The 19,757-nt window shown below is 38.5% G+C and overlaps 1 protein-coding gene across 1 annotated transcript; it reads left to right on the top strand.

Annotated features, from left to right (window-relative positions):
- Positions 1-754: 754 nt before the first annotated feature.
- LOC149174250 ((E,E)-alpha-farnesene synthase-like) lies at positions 755-3,771 on the top strand. The gene is made up of 10 exons (XM_089419255.1): positions 755-969; positions 1,083-1,270; positions 1,371-1,483; positions 1,599-1,819; positions 1,912-2,012; positions 2,165-2,260; positions 2,364-2,579; positions 2,708-2,846; positions 2,998-3,246; positions 3,365-3,771. The coding sequence occupies exons 1-10, from the start codon at positions 829-831 to the stop codon at positions 3,662-3,664; spliced, it is 1,764 nt and encodes a 587-aa protein (XP_089275381.1). The 5' UTR covers positions 755-828; the 3' UTR covers positions 3,665-3,771.
- The last annotated feature ends 15,986 nt before the right edge of the window (positions 3,772-19,757 follow it).

Below are 19,757 nucleotides of genomic sequence, written 5' to 3'. Positions count from 1 at the left end.
GTGGACAAATGTATTATCATGTGATTTACACCGAAAAACTTTTCGTAAATATAATTTAAAATAAAGGAAACATATTAAATCCCATAATACACGGCGATGAGTTTTGAAAACTTATTAGATTTAAATTATATAATTCTCGGAAAATTGCCGGCAGAAAATGACTTCAACATCAGGATAATATATAAATAATAAATATTTTTGAATTAAAAAGAAAAAATCAGTAAAAATCGCATCATCTTATGACCTTTTTATATACACAAAAGTCATGTACTAAATAATAATAATAAATCATTTTGGGTATTTTTTTATATATATGTAATAAACAACAATAATAATAATAAATAGTTTTCAACACGCAAAAGCGATGTTCTTTTCCGAAGATTTTGCGATTTTCTAAGACAATGAACCAAGGGGGCCACCTCATTCAAACAATTCGGACTTGATTGGTTGAGATGAAGACTAAGGCACATTGAAATGGTATTGGTCCACAAAGGAAACGGACGGATATTGGAGTCTACAAATGAGATTTGACTGACTTACTTAGCCTCCAAACGAGACTCCACTGAGATCTTCACATGTTACAGGTGAGCGTATGTAGGTATGTTTTCTCGCTCACCAGAACGCATTCATTGAATTTTGAATGTCATTGGACTGGTCCCAATAGGCGGCGCTTGGTTGGACTTGTGGCACACAAGAAGAAGCCCCATATATAAGGAACCGCAGCGACAGGGTTGTACCACACCAACACAGTAGCTATTTTATCTTACCCGCCAGAAATATTGGCCCTCCCCTTCCCCCTCCTTTCTATCTATCTCATCACTTGTACCCATGGCCTCCGTCGTCGACCAAGCCGAGCTGTGCAGCAAATCTGTGAGCATGAGTTCACCTGTTGTACAAAGACGCACAGGCGATTACCATTCCAATCTCTGGGACGACGAGTTCATCCAGTCCCTCTCAACGCCTTATGGGGTGGGTAATCACTAATTAGCTTCAGCTTCAGCTTCAATTTATTCTCTGCCGATTCCTTCATCACATTGAATTAATACAATTGAATAAATTTCTTCTGATCCAATTAATTTCAGGCACCTTCTTACCGCGAACGTGCTGATAGACTTGTTGGGGAAGTAAAGGAGATGTTCAATTCACTTACAGTACTCACTCCCCACAATGATCTCCTTGAGCAACTTTGGATGGTGGATAGCGTTGAACGTTTGGGAATCGATAGGCATTTCAGAAATGAAATAAAATCAGCGTTGGATTATGTTTACAGGTCGGTCACCGTAGCCTTATCATCATTCTTTGTTGTGCTTTATATGTGGAATACAATGTACGTGCGATTATAACCATAAATTATCGATCTTGGTCTGCAGCTATTGGAGCGAGAAAGGCATTGGATGTGGTAGAGAGAGTGTTGTTACTGATCTCAACTCAACTGCCTTGGGGTTCCGAACTCTTCGACTACACGGATTTCCGGTGTCCTCAGGTACATTTTATTACTAAATCGGTGGTTTCAGAAAAGTTGAATCCTAGTATCTGTAATTTTTCGTCCTCTCTCATGGATCTGCTTTAATAAATGTTTTCATTTTATTTCATCTCAGATGTTTTGGAAGTTTTCAAAGATCAAAATGGGAAGTTCGCAGGCTGCTCCACCAATGCTCAAACAGAGGCAGAGATCAGAGGCATTCTCAATTTATTTAGGGCCTCCCTTCTTGCATTTCCTGGGGAGAAAGTCCTGGAAGAAGCTCAAATATTCTGTACATCATATTTAAAGGAAGCCCTAAAAACGGTTCCGACCTCCAATGGTAGTCTTTCAGGAGAGGTGAGGCGGCGATACCCATTCAAATTCACAAAATAGCGTATTTTATTGTATGTGGTTAAATGTTTTTATAGCAACAATATTGTGGCTGGCAGATTGAATACGTTATTGAATATGGTTGGCTCACAAATTTCCCGAGATTGGAAGCAAGAAATTATATTGACGTATTTGGAAAGGACACTATTCCCTGTGTTAAGTAAGTACAGTATATTTATATTATATATTGGAGTAGGCCCATTATTTCATTTCATATAATATATATTGGAGTAGGCCCATTATTTGATTTCATCAAAGTCATCTAAATTAAGGGAATTTAATGTTAAATCCACTTTGCATTTAACTTTTCAGGACGACGACCAAGACCGAGAAGCTTTTAGAACTTGCAAAATTGGAGTTCAATATCTTTCACTCCTTACAGCAAAAAGAGTTAAAACAGCTGTCCAGGTAATGATCAGCTGTCTCCACGATTATTTATTATGACTTTTTTACAGACAAATTCGGATTTGAGTGGTCTCATATTCAAAAAAATTATTTATTTTGTGTGCAGATGGTGGAAAGATTCGGGTTTCTCTCAACTGACATTCACTCGGCATCGTCACGTGGAATTTTACACTTTGGCCTCCTGCATTGCCACTGAGCCCAAACATTCAGCATTCAGATTGGGCTTTGCCAAAACGTGTTATCTTGGAATAGTTCTGGACGACATCTATGACACTTTCGGAACGATGGAGGAGCTCGAACTCTTCACAGCCGCAATTAAGAGGTAGAGGTGGTGATGACTAATTAGCTTCCTTAGATCGAGGTGGTGATAACCAATTAGCTTCCTTAGATCGATCAATCGTTTAATCCAATAAAAAATAGCAGCTAACTGTGTGTGCGTATGATGATCAGATGGGATCCGTCCGCCAGGGACTGCCTTCCAGAATATATGAAAGGCATATATATGGTGTTTTACGATTGCGTTAATCAAATGGCTCGAGAAGCGGAGAAGAGTCAAGGCCGAGACACGCTCACCTATGCTCGAAATACGGTATGGAAAATATTAACCCATACATACACATCTGAAGTGAAAAAACATATTTATTTTCTTCTGATGATAATGTTCATAGGTTTGTAAAATATTGGGGTATCCTAACTCAACCTCACTTAATTCGCTTTGCATGTACTGTACTGGTGTGCAGTGGGAAGCCGTATTTGATGCGTTTCTGGAAGAAGCAAAGTGGATGTCCAGCGGTTATATACCGACGTTTGAGGAGTATTTGGAGAACGGGAAGGTGAGTTTTGGGTATCGAGCAGCCACACTGCAACCCATTCTCACGTTGGATATTCCCCTCCCCCTTCACGTCCTGCAGGAGATTGATTTCCCATCCAGTTTCAATGACGCGGCATCTTCCATCCTTCGACTACGAGGTGACGTGTGCGGCTACCAGGTAAATTGGTATTGCAGCTTCTATCTCAAATCAAACACAAAGTAGTACAGTTAACTGGTTTTGGAGTTGAAATGAAATTGAATGATATTGAACGCATGGCATGGGATGGTGAATGCAGGCCGAGCGGAGGCGTGGTGAAGAAGCTTCGTCTATATCCTGCTATATGAAGGACAACCCCGGAGCAACAGAAGAAGATGCTCTCAATCACATAAAGAGCATGATAGAGGAGAAGATGAAAGAAATAAATTGGGAGTTTCTGAAACCAGACACCAATGTTCCCATCTCCTCCAAGAAACATGCTTTCGACATTTTGAGAGCTTTCTACCACCTCTACAAATACCGAGATGGCTTCAGCATTGCCAACAGTGAAACAAAGAATTTGGTCATGCGAACTGTACTTGAACCTGTGTCTCTCTAACCCTCCCAGATACAAATCACAAAGTATGTCATCTGGGTGGCATTCCTAGTATGTGTAAATGGTAGGCCATTTGTGTAAACTCCAAGGCACATTAGCCATATTTTTTTTTCCATGGTTGATTAAAGACTATGATTTCTAATAGCCATATTTTTGTCCATGGTTGATTAAATACTATGATTTTTAATAATTATAGTCCCGAGGTTTTACATTATCTTTATATCTCTCGGTTACCAATTCCTTTACTTAATTTAAAAGTTTGAAATAATTTAACAATCATTTACTAATTAAAATGAAAGACCTTATTGCGTACATGCTACAAAGGTTTATTTAGTAATTAAACTGAAAGGCCTTATTGCATACAAAGTAAAGGTTTATTGCATTACGTTACTATTAAAATAAAAATATTTTCCCAAAACTCAAGGGCACATTACCCATATCTATTTCCATTGTGTTGACTCAGTAGTAACTAATTTTATGATTTTGAATTTATTTTTTATCGATGAGGATTGACTCCATATGTATAGGTATGGAGTTACCTATTAATTCAAGAATCATTTAGAAAATGAAATGAAAGATTTTATGGTGTATAAATGTGTTTTTTTTCGCTTATAGTATTATTGAATGGTAGGGAATACTGTTTTATAAAGATAATATATTGTTTCATTAATTGGTTATGCATACATTTCACTAACCAATTTTACAAAGAAACCAATAAAACCATAAAAACAAATCTCATGACAATATTAATTCAATGTGTGTTCTTTGTTGTACCATGTTTGCACCTATTAATGAAAAATCAAGCTGCAACAATGACATATCAGTGGCTCTGACATATAGTAGAACATAACTTGACGTCATGGACCACTGAGCGATGTCCTATGTGGATTCTGAATTGGCTCCTGTTGTAGTCCTCTTTCATATCTAAAATGAAGTCTTTCATCTTCAAGAGGTTGAAAATAGTTGTAGAACAAACCTTTAAATCTGGGATCCTAGAGACGAGCGTCGAGTAGATCTATGAAGAAAGACTTATAACATGACCCAAATGTCTACATTCGGTTCTGCAAACCAAACACTAGGTATCCCGTGAAAATAAATTCATTTTTCTTTAATTCATTGGTCAAACGATCCTCAAATATGAATTGCTAAGAGATATTTACCACCCTTTTAGAGCAACAATATCTGATTCTTTAGATCATAATTGTGTTGAGAAGCTTCCATCCGAAAAACATGCATTTTTGGATGCGCAAACGTTTTCCAGGTACTCGTATTTGTACATAAGCACCTACGCAGAAGACACCCAAAACACGTCAAAGAGGTGCAAGAAATGCAAGTGATGAAGTTTATTTTTATAATTACGTGACCAATACAAATGCACCTTATCCTCAACAGAATGGCGACCTACCCAATCCTCCCCCAATGGTGGTGCCCATACCAAGAGTTGAACTGATGGGTTCATTTATGCCTTCTCCAAAGGAAATTTCTCTCGAGGTGACGACACCATTAGAAAAAAAATGATCTAGTGGTTCGCTCAACAGATTACTTGAGTAAATTCAATTTCCATTTAAATTGAAGATTCTCTATGAATGAACTTCAGGTCTCAATTCAAATGGATCTGTCATAGCCACATTGTGAACCTATAATAAAACACATTCATATGTTGTTACGATCGCAATTTGATAGATGCTTCACGCAAGTTCGATAGAAAAACAACATCCACATGATCTCTTTGCCACTGGCTCTTGTTAAGGTCCTGAATTGCCCTCTTTTTGACATCCCTTTTAGAATCATCTCCATCTTTTTCACATATACGTTTTCTACATTTCCAAGCTATAAGGCCATCTAGGACATGCTTAGGCATAATAAAAGGTATCATTCATCATAACTTATAATCTATAGTTTCTTTGTGGAATTCAATCAAAACATCTCTATGGATATCGAAATGTACAACTTCTATATCTAATCAGTGTTTCTGCAGCTCAACCCATGGTTAGACAAGTTCCTTTGAGCTTAAAGGAGAGAAAAATACATGGATGGACGCCAAATGATAAGCATATAGACATCCACCTATCGCACCTACCTGGAAAATCACAGAGCTCGAGAATTTTGTGATAGAAAAATATTGAGAGGGGGGTGAATCAATATTTTAAACTACTTAAACTTTTCTTTTCTCATTTAAATTTCTATACACAACTATTATGAAGTAAACCTGCGTATATAAGTGACTGTGATGAAGACAAGTAGCGTATGTCCAGTTCACTAACTATTTGAGTTGATTGATCATCTGTTTAACTTGAATCAGTACATCAATACTTCAATAAACATTAATTAAACAATAATCATGTGCAGTAAGAACATAATAAGTCATCACACACAAGAAACACACGAACACTGAGATTTTTAGGTGGAAACCCAATGTGGGAAAAAAACCATTGTTGTTGTCATCTCTAACTTCTTCCTTTATTATAAAGAGAAATTTCTTACAATACTTGTACTAGCGCATACTCATACTAGTACGCAGGCACCCACCTACAGAAAGCTACAACCTTCTCTCGTTTTCCATATTCTACGTGAAGGGAGCTACAACCCCCTTATCTTATGTTCTTTGTGGATCACTTTTCAGAATATTTCAAACTGGATCCATTCCAAATATCAGACAACAAGCTTCTTTCCCCCTTTGACATCAAGGGTAAAGGGGCTGACCAATGTTGAATGAAGGCTTCTCTCCCTTTGTATATCTGATCTGCTGAGTATAAACACTAAATACTGACCATGCTCCGCCTGAGTATATGCTCGATTTTCTAAAGGTATACAAAGAAGTACATGACTCCAGACATGACATTTCTTACCACCAAGGACTCATGCTTACATCAATTACCCAACACAGTGGGGTTACATAGTTGACTCATCATTACATTAAATGCGCAAAATAATGGGATTACATACATAATGAATTGGACTCCAATATTTCCATCATGACTGAATATAACAATTTTACAACATGGGTATTTACATTATCTTTACATCAAGAGATAGTTATGATAGTTATAACCAAAACCAAATACTTCAATAGTGAGGTAGTAAGACCATGATAATCATCAGTAACCATCATTTACCATACAAGGATGAGCATCTAGCAATATCATTATGAGCATTATTATGCAACAAGGAATACTCAAGAAATCAAATGCCAACAACGTGAACTATGAGAGATATAGAAAATGATCCCCCTAAACCATTGTCATCCGTTCACTATTAGGATTGATCATGTTCATCAGTAAAGTCATGAGAGAAACTTCATCAATGAGTAAAGTCATCAAAGCAACAATTTCATTTAGCGACCATCATAAGACAATATCACTTCTAAGTATCATCTGAGCAATAACAGATTGTGGCCAATCAACATCAGGACCAAAATACCAAATAATAATTGTTTGAAACATATCAAAGCCTTTCCCTGAGTCTGTCCCATTGTTTCTTCATCATAGAGAAACATACATGACTCTCTAGATCAGAACTCACATATATGTTATTGTACTTCATGACATCCGTGTACAGAAAATAAATTGTAGTAATTTCAGACTCAGCTCCTCCTGAACATGAAAATATTTGTCAGAACAATTAACAAAGTGATGAAGAAGAGACAACTCCTAGTTTTTGTTTGAGATATTCAAAGGAATCACGTGGAAGTGGTTTAGTAAATATGTTTGCAACTTGTTCCTTTGAGGGAACATATTCTAGTTTGACCTTTTGTTCAAGGACCTCTTCTCTCAGAAAGTGATATTTGATTGGAATATCCTTCGTATTTCAGTGCATCACAAGATTTTTAGAAATACTTATGACACTAGTATTATCACACAAAATAGGTATAGGTTGAGGATAAGTGATTTGAATATCTTGTAATGTTTGCACCATCCATAGAATTTGAGTACAACGAGATGCAACATCAACATATACTACTTCACCAGTAGACAAAGCAACGGAGCTTTGTTTTTTGCCGAACCGTGATACCAAAAGGGGTCCCAAATAGAATGCTCCTCCACTAGTACTTTTCTGATCATCAACATTACCCGCCCAATCTGCATCTGTATAAGCATGAAGAGAAAAATCTACATTTTTGGGATACCATAGACCATAATCTTGAATTCCTTGTAGGTACTTGAATATTCTCTGAAGTGCATGGAGATGAGTTTCTTTAGGATTTGCTTGAAACTATCCAACAAACCCAATTTCATGCATTATGTCTGGTCTTGTGCCGGTAAGGTAGACCAAGATTTCGATCATAGATCTGTATTCTGGTTGATTTAGTGAGCGAGAATCATCTTGTGAATTCAGGTTACAACCTATTACCATTGGTGTGCATACATGTTTCTAGTTTTCCATTCCATGCTTCTTTAAAATCTGCTTGACGTATTTATTTTGTGAGAGAAAGATACCATACTTTGCTTGCTGAACTTGAAGACCAAGAAAGTATGTTAGTTCACCAAGTAATGACATTTAAAACTCTTGCTGCATGAAGGAGGCAAAACTTTGACTCATAGAATCTTCATTGCTTAGAAATACTTATGGCACTAGTATTATCACACAAAATAGGTATAGGTTGAGGATAAGTGATTTGAATATCTTGTAATGTTTGCACCATCCATAGAAGTTGAGTACAACGAGATGAAACATCAACATATACTCCTTCAGCAGTAGATAAAGCAACAGAGCTTTTTTTTTTACCGAACCATGGTACCAAGAGGGGTCCCAAATGGATTTCTCCTCCACTAGTACTTTTCTGATCATCAACATTACCCGCCCAATCTACATCTGTATAAGAATGAAGAGAAAAATCTACATTTTTGGGATATCATAGACCATAATATTGAATTCCTTGTAGGTACTTGAATATTCTCTGAAGTGCATGGAGATGAGTTTCTTTAGGATTTGTTTGAAATTGTCCAACAATCCCAATTGCATGCATTATGTCTGTTCTTGTGCCTGTAAGGTAGACCAAGATTCTGATCATAGATTTGTATTCTGGTTGATTTAGTGAGGGAGAATCATCTTTTGAACTAAGGTTACAACCTATTAACATTGGTGTGCATACATGTTTATAGTTTTCCATTCCATACTTCTTTAAAATCTGCTTGACGTATTTATTTTGTGAGAGAAAGATACCACACTTTGCTTGCTGAACTTGAAGACCAAGAAAGTATGTTAGTTCACCAAGTAATGACTTTTAAAACTCTTTCTGCATGAATGAGGCAAAACTTTGACTCATAGAATCTTCATTGCTTCCAAATATGATAACATCTACGTAAATAAGAACTATTAAAAATTTACCATTATCCATTTTTATATATAGATTACTATTTGCAGATCCCTTAGTGAAACCTTGTTGTTGAAGATACTTCTCAAGGTGACAATACCATGCACGAAGAGCTTATTTTAGCCCACATAATTCCTTCTTGAGTTTGCAAACAAGGTTTTTATCATTTCCTAGAATGAACCCTTCAGGTTGTTCAATATAAACTTCTTCTTCTAGATCCCCAATCAGAAATGTAGCTTTAAAATCCATTTGATATTAATTTAAAGTTATGAATGATTGAAAATTGAAGGAACATTCTTACGGCTTCTGTAACACCCTCCTCTCACATCCACCCAAGTAAAAATGCCAATTGGGGTGAACATGAGACAAGAGGCTGCTATGATCAGATTCGTACTCCTATGCGGCCTTAAGGAAGTGGAATCCACGAAACATCACACATATTCATCCAACATCATCAACAAACCCCTCAGGAGACAAGTCAACCACTCAGACAACCTGTCCTTGTGTCCCACTGATGTTCTTGATCTATGAGGCCATAATCGCTCGCATGCTATGGGAAAGGGAGAGAACAAAGACCTAAAGTCGCTCTCATAGGCCTACATGTCAGTGGTTGTGGACCAAACTTGTCAGTTATGTGGAAGTGACCCTAGGATTTAAGCCCCTTCATGTAATTTGATGTTCCATCATGTACACGCATTACATGGTATAATTAAAAACAAACGTTTATTTAATTGCCATAACATAAATGAATCAGATGAATCTTTGTATATTGTTACTCAAGGTCAATGCTAGAGTAAATAAGTTTCTATGATACAAAATGCAAGTGATGGTGATTACATTGAACCAGTAAAATATATGTTGTTATCACTGCTAGCCTCCTGCTGCAGCAGGTATTCATCTTTCATGATTGACATTTTTACATGCCAAATATGTCATACTTTGCAAGCTGCAGTGTTCCATATTTCCAGAAGAGACAAAAAACAATGCCATGAAGTGTGCTAGTCCAAAGGCCACTGCTGTATTCCATTTTTGATGAGTTCTTTTTTAAAGGAAAGGCCAAACAGCTTAATCTTGGCCTCCCTAGATTTCAATTTCCTGTTTTAGAATGTAGAGAATGTATCTGTCCAAACAGTTTAATCTTGGCAGATTTTGTAGATAGGTAGAGTATCAAAGGGACCCAACTGTTTAATCTGGGCCCTGGCAGAAATAAGTGCAGATTTAGATAGGAAGCATTCAAAAGAAAAATTGTAATTCTGGGTCTGCAAGTCTAAGTGCACCCTAATCAGAAAAGAAGAAAAAATGTTAGGAAAGTAGGATGGGTAGGTAGCTGTGGTTGCAGAAAGCTGATTCATGATCAATTTTGTGTTTCAAACTATGTTTTATCTTTACAGATCACATTGCAGGCAGTTTTCATTCAGAAAGAGATCAAAGCTAGACATCACTAACTTCCCCTTCTTCTAATTCCCCAAGTCACTTACTAATTTCCCCAAAGAGGTCAAGATCTGCTTGAGCCTCTTAGTTTCATCATCATCCATATCAGTCACCTTGGTGAAGATCTCCTTCACTCAAGGATCTCAGTTCCTTTCAAGTTATTCTTCCCAAATTTAGCCTAAGGTCCCTGACCTAAGTGCTTGCTGGTCACCTTCATATTAACTATTAACAATATTATATAACTCCCTATCAGTTTTCCCATCCCCCTATTTAACTATGTATATGAAACTCCCCTATGTAAATATTCCCTCCCTGGCAATATAGCCATATTTTTCTAAGTCTGGGGAAAAAATGGTCCATCTGGGGCTGTTTTTAGCCCATCCGAGTCGTAACAGGGATTAATCTGACACCTGGTCAGACTAATAACCTTTCCCCTAGCCCTAAAACCCATAAAGCCCCATTTCCTAAGTCTAAAACACCAACCCGCGCTCATTAAACCCATTTAACCCTAAAACTCCGCCATTCCCATAGTTTAAACCCACCCGCGCATACATTAAAAACAGAATATTCCTGTGAATATTCCCCGCCCTAACTACCCGCCACCTCGCGTCTGCCGCCAACCGTTGGATTGCCCGCCCCGTAGATCAACGGTGGGCGGGCCGCCCCATCCCCGACCTGCCCGAAGGTTAGCGTCCGGGAGATGGGCGGTATTACCGCCGTACCTCCCGCCACGCGTCACCTTCTGGGCTGTGGCGGAGGCCCCCTTGACAAAACCGCTCGTGCCCAAAGGCAGTGCGCCCTGAAACCGCTTACCGCCCTCTCCCCTGTGACGTAAGCCCCACGTCATCCGTCGCATCACCCCCCTTGCCCCGCCATCGTACCACCGAGTCATCTGCCACGTGTCTTGCCACTGTGTCCCTACCACCGTACATGCCACGTCACCGTCCGTACATGATGACGTCATCCTGCCACGTCATCATGCTGACGTCATGCTGATGTCATCAGCACTTTTTTGGCGCGAAGGAGCAAAAATCGCACTTCGGAGCCCCGAAATCCGATTCTGAGGCGCAAATCGCTCATCGCAAGATTTTTTAGGCCAAAATGGAGAATCTTCAGGGAATCTTTTCATCATACGGCCCCAGGAAGCCCAAAAGGCGCAAAAATGACCCGTTTTCTTCGCAGAGCATACCAAAAGAAGCAGAAGACAGTTCCAGAGGATACAGAGGCCGAACAGCGGCCATCAGTGCATGATTAGACCCGCAACACATCAGAACAGCAGTCCAGATTTTGTCAAAGAGTATCAGAAGAAAGAAAAGATGCCAAAGAGTATCAACAAAGATTTTTTAGGGGCTCGAAGCACCTATACATTAATGAAGCCCCCAGAAAGTCAAATCAGGCATCATTAGCCCATCCTTACCTTCAAATCACAATTAAGGCATTCAAAACCACAGGACAACAAAGAAGCAGAAACCCATGAACATTTATTTCAGAAGCACCTGCACCAAGCCACCAAGGACTACATAAGTGATTCAGTTTTAATACGGCCGCCCCAACGTAGCCTGAGATATTTTCATGCATTTATTTCAGATAGGAGTAGGTAAATTAATTATTCTTTATGACCTAATTAGGTCAAGATGTAATAAAGAAACACTGTGGATAGAAAGTTTTGCGCTATATATACCACCCTCTGTATAGTTTTAAGGGTCGGTCGATTGAGAATTTTCACTAGAGACTCGCACTGTATACCTGACTGTTTCTATAATCAAAGATTGCAGAAAGCTTGGAGAGCAGACTGTCTATTGTAAATGAATGTTTTGGAGATATGAAGATGGAATTCTTGTGCTGCAGCCTGAAGCAATAAGTGCATCTTACCTCTGTTTATTGTTTACCACTATCTAGATAGCAGAAAGAAAGAATAGCCTAGAATTAGTTTAAATACTCTCTATGCTCAATTTCTGCTATTCCTTTATGTTTTCCTCTGTTTGAATTGGTTATGAATATGAATTCCTCCTGGCTCATGTTTACCCCAATTCACCTGTGTCTGCCAATTATCTAGGGATTCTTTACTGCCCCTAGGTAGCGCTCTGTTACCTCCTCTGTTAAGCTGATTGAGAGATTCTTAACTGCCTCTCATTACTTAGCACTTCTTTCCATCCCTTAAACCTGAAACATTGTTTCATGCTCAGCTATCTTGCTCCATTTTCCCTCACTGTTATTAAGGAAAAGCACCTGCAGTTTTTCTCCTCGACTCCACGCCCAATGGTTCGAAACCCTTAGACTATGCTTTGCCTCTCTACCTGAAATATCAATTTTCTCACCAAAAACAAAGCAAAAACCCTCTGAACTCGAGACCTAGCCTAAAATCCTTTTCAAACAAAGCTAAATCATAAAGAGAGAGCCCTCTCTGATTGCAGGTTGGCTAGAACCTACAGTCCAAAGTTGGTTTGTGGTTACCTCGGTCGTATCCTTTTCCAGAGCTTAAGGACAACCTGAGTGATAACAATCACTACCGATAGAGTAACCATCTCCAAAATATGAAAATCAAGGTCCATGGGTTTTCCCATGATACATGCTAGAAGAGTTATGAAGGGAATCTCGAAAGAGGAGCAAAAAAATTTTAGAATCCGTTCACTATGAATTTGGGAGAGAATAAAACGCCTTATAATCGAACAAACCAATATAACAAAATTCTTTACATACGGGCCTTACCACGAACATGGAAATCTGTGTGGAAGAACCCGTAGCCACATCGAATGATATATCCTACAACCGATAGAGATATGTTCAAACCTTCAATTTTCAAAATCTTATTAATACCATGTAATTGATAATAATAATTATCATAAGGAAAAAAATGGAAAAAAAGGAGAGGTTTTCATAAGACAAATAGTTAGGAAGCATCCATCACTAAAGATTTGAATAATTTAGTTGTTGAATGTTAGATATGTTACAGTTCAATTATAAATATTGACATTATACAATATAAAACAAGTAGAAAAATCCTCTAGGGAAATTTAGAGATCAATGCATTGTAAGTTTTCCCTTGTGAGGAAGTAAGGAAAAGCATTCTAATTTATAAATCTGCAACTTATGAGCTTGTTCTTGAGAGAGAATAATACAGCACGAGCATGCTTAGCTGCATTGACTATGATCGGTAACAAAATTATACTGATAAAGTTCGCAGATATTTCCCATGATTCTTCCACGTCCTGATCAAACCGTTGAGCTTTCTCGTAAAGTAAGCAAGAACAACATCAAACTATCAGCTAAATTAGTTTAACATTTGCAAAGAACTATTGTTCACCTCAATGGTCTCAACAATATACTCGGAAAGTAGGGATATAAGTACAGTAAGAGTGCAGAGCTAGATGATGGAACTAATGAGTCCTATGGATGGTTCTTCCAAATTTTCTTCCTCTTTTGTTTCTTGCAATATAAGTATAATGTGTTGTTTGAAAATAACTATCAAGTGCGAGAACCAATGTAATTGCTATAGTTACAATTTATTACTTATTTATTACGTGGCCTTCTTCAAATAGTTGTCTGTGTCTTTAATTTGAAGAACAAATATGCAGCATAAGCTACTAGCATGATAATGCGACTGAATCTAGATAGTTTTAAAGTGGATACAACTGCGTCAATATATGCCATAGACCATTGAAGAGCCAAGGGTAGCATTAGATACAGTGAGGCAATCATAAGAAGGTTGGAATTGATTCCAGAAACAACCTGCACATCATTTAGCAATAGTACAACACCTAGGGTGAGTCCCCATGAACGAGTATCTAGATCTGTCAGGAATTTTTTTGGTGTCCTAAATATATTAATAAATGAAAAAAGAAAAAGAAAAGAAAGATCACTTGCCTTATCAATCCTCTTCTCTTTTTTCATGTTTTCTAATCTCCCACAGAAAAGAGACGTACCAAGCACAAGAAGTAAGTTGGAAAGTACAGAACCCAGTAGAGAATATGATCCGAATTGGATCTTAGAACACTCTCTAAGTTTTCATGAACTCTTTAAAAATCATGCCAAAGTTTCAAAGTCTTATAAAGATCAAACTAATCAGAGATATCCTCGTAACAGTTGCAATTTGTGATCAGCGCGGAGCAACGAGGACCCTCAGTCAAGAACGCAGACCATCGGCCCATGGTAACATATGCTGCCACGAATTAGCAAAACCAGAGGTCATTTCAAGAAACGGGGGTAGTTTCTGATATGTGATTAGCGACAAGTTGCTAATCGCATATCGTAGGGCAAACCCCTCAAAGAAGGAAAAGCTCTAAGCACCTGGACCTGAATTAATTATAAAATGCAACGGATACCGCATCAATTCCATCAAAAGCGGGGTCCCACAAAAACCGGCAGGATATCGGAAGGGCTTCAAGCAGTAAGCGGTTTCAACCGAGTCCTGCTCGATGCCACACAATGGGTGCCACACGTCTGGCGGAAGAGAGAGAAAACTGCTCACATCGGATGGTTAAACATCATGTTACTTACCCACCCGATATGGACAATGACCGTTGGATCTGGAGACTCCAGATCAACGACAAAGATGCGTTCTGATGGATGACCGGATTTGACGAGGGTTATAGGTAGAGTTGTATAGGATTTGAAGTCCGACGTGGACGATGCGTTGGCAAAAGATCGTGTTTCACAGGCATTCTTGGAGTTAATGTAAAAATAGTCGTTTCAAAGATGTCCAAGAGAACTGACACTCAGTTCGTTATGAAATAGGTGTCCACCTCCCTGTGAGGCATTATACAGTGATGATTATGTAGAATAGAGGGATTCAGATAGATAGAGGCAGGGGAACTGGAAAGCCGAGAAGCGGAAATGAACATTCAGGAAGTAGATTGGCTTTAAAGCCACGAACTAATAGAGAGAGAGAGGATCAAGTTAGTAAGTTAAGAGTAGAGAGAAGAAGCCGAGTTGACCTGTAGAGTCAAAGGCAACATCAAGCCAGACAGAGCCAGAGAGAGTTAGAGAGTTTGTGTACTCCAGAGAAGGCTTGAGAGGTTCAAGCGAACTCCTCTGTATATGCCTGTCATGTATGAGTATCAGATTGGGCTCATAATATTGTGACCACTAAAGGTCGAGTTTTAGTAAGGAGAGTCTGTGTACTCCAGAGACTTTGGGAATCCAAGTACTGTCTTATTGATTCGTATCTGCTGAGTGAGACTCAAATTGAGCTCACTATTGTAAAAAATCTACTTTGAAAACATAATAGAGAGGCCACCATTGAAGGCTAGACCAGGAGATGTAGCGCAGGAGTATTGGGTGAACTCCTTATTAAACTTGTTGTGTTTATATGTTTGCCTGTTATGTTTTCTTTAACTGCTTCAGTGCCTGTGTATTTTGCAATCTTTATCGATCCGTTGCATAAAATAACATAGGCACATCCAAGCACATGAGTCTGGAATACCTTAATTGTTTGTCTTAGATCAATTTCAGATCAAGTGGTATCAGAGCTCTAGGTTACTAAGGTTAGACAATCTTGTGCTGGATTTTGTTGTTGAATGCTAACTAGGATAAAGCTCAAATTAAGAGAAGGAGAATTGGTTGAAGCTAACCCATAAATTGGAAGAGTCTATCCTAAGAGGAAAATGGCAGAAGAAAGTCCTTTGGAATTAGACTCCCAGTTCATGGATAGTTTCATGACCATGAGAGCCATGGTGGAAGAAATGTATAGAGAATTTAAGAAAGGTAGAGATGAAGTTTCATCAAACTCAAAACAAGATAAAGGAGCAGAAGAATCTCTCCTCCATGACCATTCTAAAGGCAAAGGGAAAGAATAAAATCTTCCCACACCTCCTAATAGCCCTGAAAATAAAAAGAAAACATCTTTGATTAAATTAGATTTTAAATTTGATTTGCTGATATAGGATGGAGAGTTGAATGCAGAGAAGATGGATAATTGGATTAGATAGATTGATGTGTATTGCAGAGTGCAGCGCATCGATTCAGACAAAAGTAAGATTCAGTTGGGCAGCCTACACCTTGGAGGCACTGCCTTGGTATGTTGGGAAGGCAGAAAACAAGCTGACATGAAGAAGCATGGTAAAATCCTTTCTATTTGAAGTGAATTTGTTTCTACAATTAAAAAATAGTTCTATCGACTAGCTTATATGTAGCAAGCCATGATGAGTTGGAAAACTCTTTGACAATTAAAAGGACAAAGTGTACAAGGCTACACCCAAGAATTTAGAAAAATAGCTTTGATTCTAGGAATTTCTTTAGACTCACCTGAATCTCTACTGAAGTATATAGGCAGTCTACACAGCTATTTAAAGCACACCATTCTCATGTTTAACCCTACTAGCATAGATGAGGTATCTGTTCAGGCTACACATCTAGAGGCTAGAGGCAAGAATGTGAACCCAGAATTTGGGGGATCTTCAAAACCCACTGCAAGAAAGAATAAGGAAAAGAGAAAGCAGAAATGGAAAGAGAGGAAGACAAAAGATGTACAAAAGACAAAGCCTTCACGCACTCACTGCAAGAAGGATGGGCATGATGATGAAGACTACTGCAGCTATTCAGAAGGATTTGGGGTCAGACTCAGGAGATGAAACAACAATCACAGCCACATGTATAAAAGGTAAAAATTCTGAAGCATCTACTAGTAATTATGCACAATCTACTGATAATGAAGAAAATGAGAGAAAAAGACATGAGCTTTTCCATATTAGAGTTTTTCCAAGCATCAAAAGATAGATACTTTGTTCGATAGTGGCTCACAAGTAAATTTTATTTCTGATGCAATTGTAAAGAAGTTGGGATTACTAACCACTGTTAGAAAATTATATATTACGGAGCAATGGAACACATAAAATATAGCAGAAATATAAACACAGAAAATGCACAAAACAAGAGAGACACAGATATACATGGTTCACCCAGTTTGGGCTACGTCCACCCCGAACAGCCAGTCCTTCCTTTCTATTATCCAGCAAAATGAAGAGACACAACCTACAGCAAATCCGCTGTAATATCCTCTGTTTTCTCTCACAGTCTCACCTCTCTGTTTCTCGCTCACAGAATACACATCTATCACACAGCCTCAAAATACAATACCCTCATACAAAGAGAGGGGTTGCCTTCTAGGGCAAAAAACCCTAAACTAAACATAAGTTCTACCGTCAGATCATCTGCCTAATGAATGGCCTAGATTGACTAGAAATTACTATACTTTTACAAGGCAATTTTACAGCTGTTTTTAGCTTCGGGGGCACTGCCCCCGAAACCCCCCGCCAGGGGGGGCTCCTAAAGGTCGCAGCCGCCCCCCCAGACCCCCCCTGCAGCGAATATTTTATGGGCGGTGTTGCCGCCCCCATTTCGAACTGGGGTCCTATGTGGTGATACCTTTGAATATAGAAGATAATCAGGCTCCACACCCAACAATCTCCCACTTGGAGACTGATTGTAGCAACTCCACTGCTGCTCCTTTTGCTGGACAATGCCTCCTCTTTGGACCTGGATGTTTCTCATCTTCATCATCATCCTTGAAGACCAATTGAAACTGAGCATATTCTCAGTTTCTCCCTGGTTACAACTTTTGTTAGCATATCTGCAGGATTCTGGCTAGTGTGTATCTTATCCAGCTTCAACTCTCCATCTTCCAACACTGATCATATGAAATGGTACTTGAGCTGTATGTGTTTAGTCCTGGAATGAAATGCTGAGTTCTTTGCAAGATGAATGGCACTTTGGCTATCATTGTATAACGTGCCCATATCATGCTCCTTACCCAATTCACCCATAAACCTTTGTAACCAGATCATTTCTTTACTAGCCTCTGTAGCAGCAACATACTCTGCTTCTGTTGTTGAAAGTGCAACAACACTTTGGATTTTTGAAACGCAACTAACAGTTGTTCCTCCAACAGTAAATACATATCCTGTAGTGCTCCTCCTATTATCTCTGTCACCTGCCATATCTGCATCAACATATCCTTGTAGGGAGATGTTTGAACCACCAAAGCATAATGCTTTATTTGTGGTACCTTTCAAATATCTGAGAATCCATTTCACTGCCATCGAATGTTCCTTTCCTGGATTGTTCATGTACCTGCTTACAACTCCCACTGCATGTGCAATATGAGGCCTTGTGCAGACCATTGCATACATTAAGCTTCCAACTGCTGATGCATATGGAACTTTAGACATATAATCCATGTCTTCTTGGGTCTTTGGGCACATTTCCTTGCTAAGTTTGAAATGGCTAGCAAAAGGTGTACTAACTGGTTTTGCATTGTGCATATTAAATCTTTTCAACACCTTTTGTATGTACTCATTCTGAGACAGTGTTAATTTGCGATTTTTCCTGTCTCTAGTGATTCTCATACCAAGGATTTGTTTTGCAGCTCCCAAATCCTTCATTGCAAATGAATTTGCCAATTTTCTTTTGAGTACATTTATTTCCTGCATGTTATATTCTGCAACAAGCATTTCATCCACATACAATAACAATATAATGTAGCTACCATCATTTTGCTTTTTCAGATAAACACAATGATCAGAGTGACATCTAGTATAACCTTGTTCAGACATAAACTTGTCAAATTTTAGATACCACTGCCTTGGAGCCTGTTTTAAGCCATACAAGCTCTTCTTCAACCTGCACACTAGTTTCTCCTTCCCTTTCACCTCATATCCTTGTGGTTGTTGCATATATATCTCTTCCTCCAAATCCCCATGGAGAAAGGCTGTCTTTACATCTAACTGCTCAAGATGCAAATCTTCAGCTGCTACAAGACTTAAAATAGTTCTGATTGAAGTCATTTTAACAATAGGAGAAAATATTTCATCAAAATCAATACCTTTCTTTTGTACAAACCCCTTCACCACAAGTCTAGCTTTGTACCTCTGTTTTCCTCCATCTTCTTCCTTCAGCCTGTAAACCCATTTATTCTTCAATGTAGTTTTTCCTGCAGGCAACCTAACTAAATCCCAAGTCTGGTTATGCATTAAGGAGTCCATCTCTTCTTCCATGGCTACCTCCCACTTCTTCCTGCTTTCAACCTGCATTGCTTCTTCATAACATTCGGGTTCACCAGAATCTGTCAACAATAAATAATATAATGAAGGAGAGTATCGTTCAGGGGGTCTACTTATCCTGGTAGATCTTCTAACACCACTTTCAGGTGTTTGGGGTGCTTGTTGTTGTTGTGGTGGTTGTTGTTGTTGTGGTTGTTGATTATTATTATTTTCAGGCACCTTTGCTTTTTCAGTGATTTCATCAAGAACTGCGTATTCCCTTTTTTCCTTTTCCTGTTTCTTTTCCTGCAACTGATTCTTATACAAGACCTTTTCATTGAATATTACATCTCTACTCCTAATGATTTTGTGATTT

The sequence above is a fragment of the Pinus tabuliformis genome, chromosome 4_1 (genome assembly GCF_031772625.1).
Source record: "Pinus tabuliformis cultivar Carrire ecotype Pingquan chromosome 4_1, CPIR1, whole genome shotgun sequence".
Taxonomy (NCBI): Eukaryota; Viridiplantae; Streptophyta; class Pinopsida; order Pinales; family Pinaceae; genus Pinus; species Pinus tabuliformis.
The sequence above is the reverse complement of the archived record's forward strand: the minus strand, read 5'-3'. Positions and strand labels throughout refer to the sequence as shown.

What these genes read in the sequence shown, in the direction of transcription:
- LOC149174250 (XM_089419255.1), top strand. Translation starts at nt 829, where the DNA reads ATGGCCTCCGTCGTCGACCAAGCCGAGCTGTGCAGCAAATCTGTGAGC. An exon ending in CCCTCTCAACGCCTTATGGG is followed by an intron (nt 970 to 1,082) that starts GTGGGTAATCAC and finishes AATTAATTTCAG; the next exon opens with GCACCTTCTTACCGCGAACG. An exon ending in TCACCTATGCTCGAAATACG is followed by an intron (nt 2,847 to 2,997) that starts GTATGGAAAATA and finishes ACTGGTGTGCAG; the next exon opens with TGGGAAGCCGTATTTGATGC.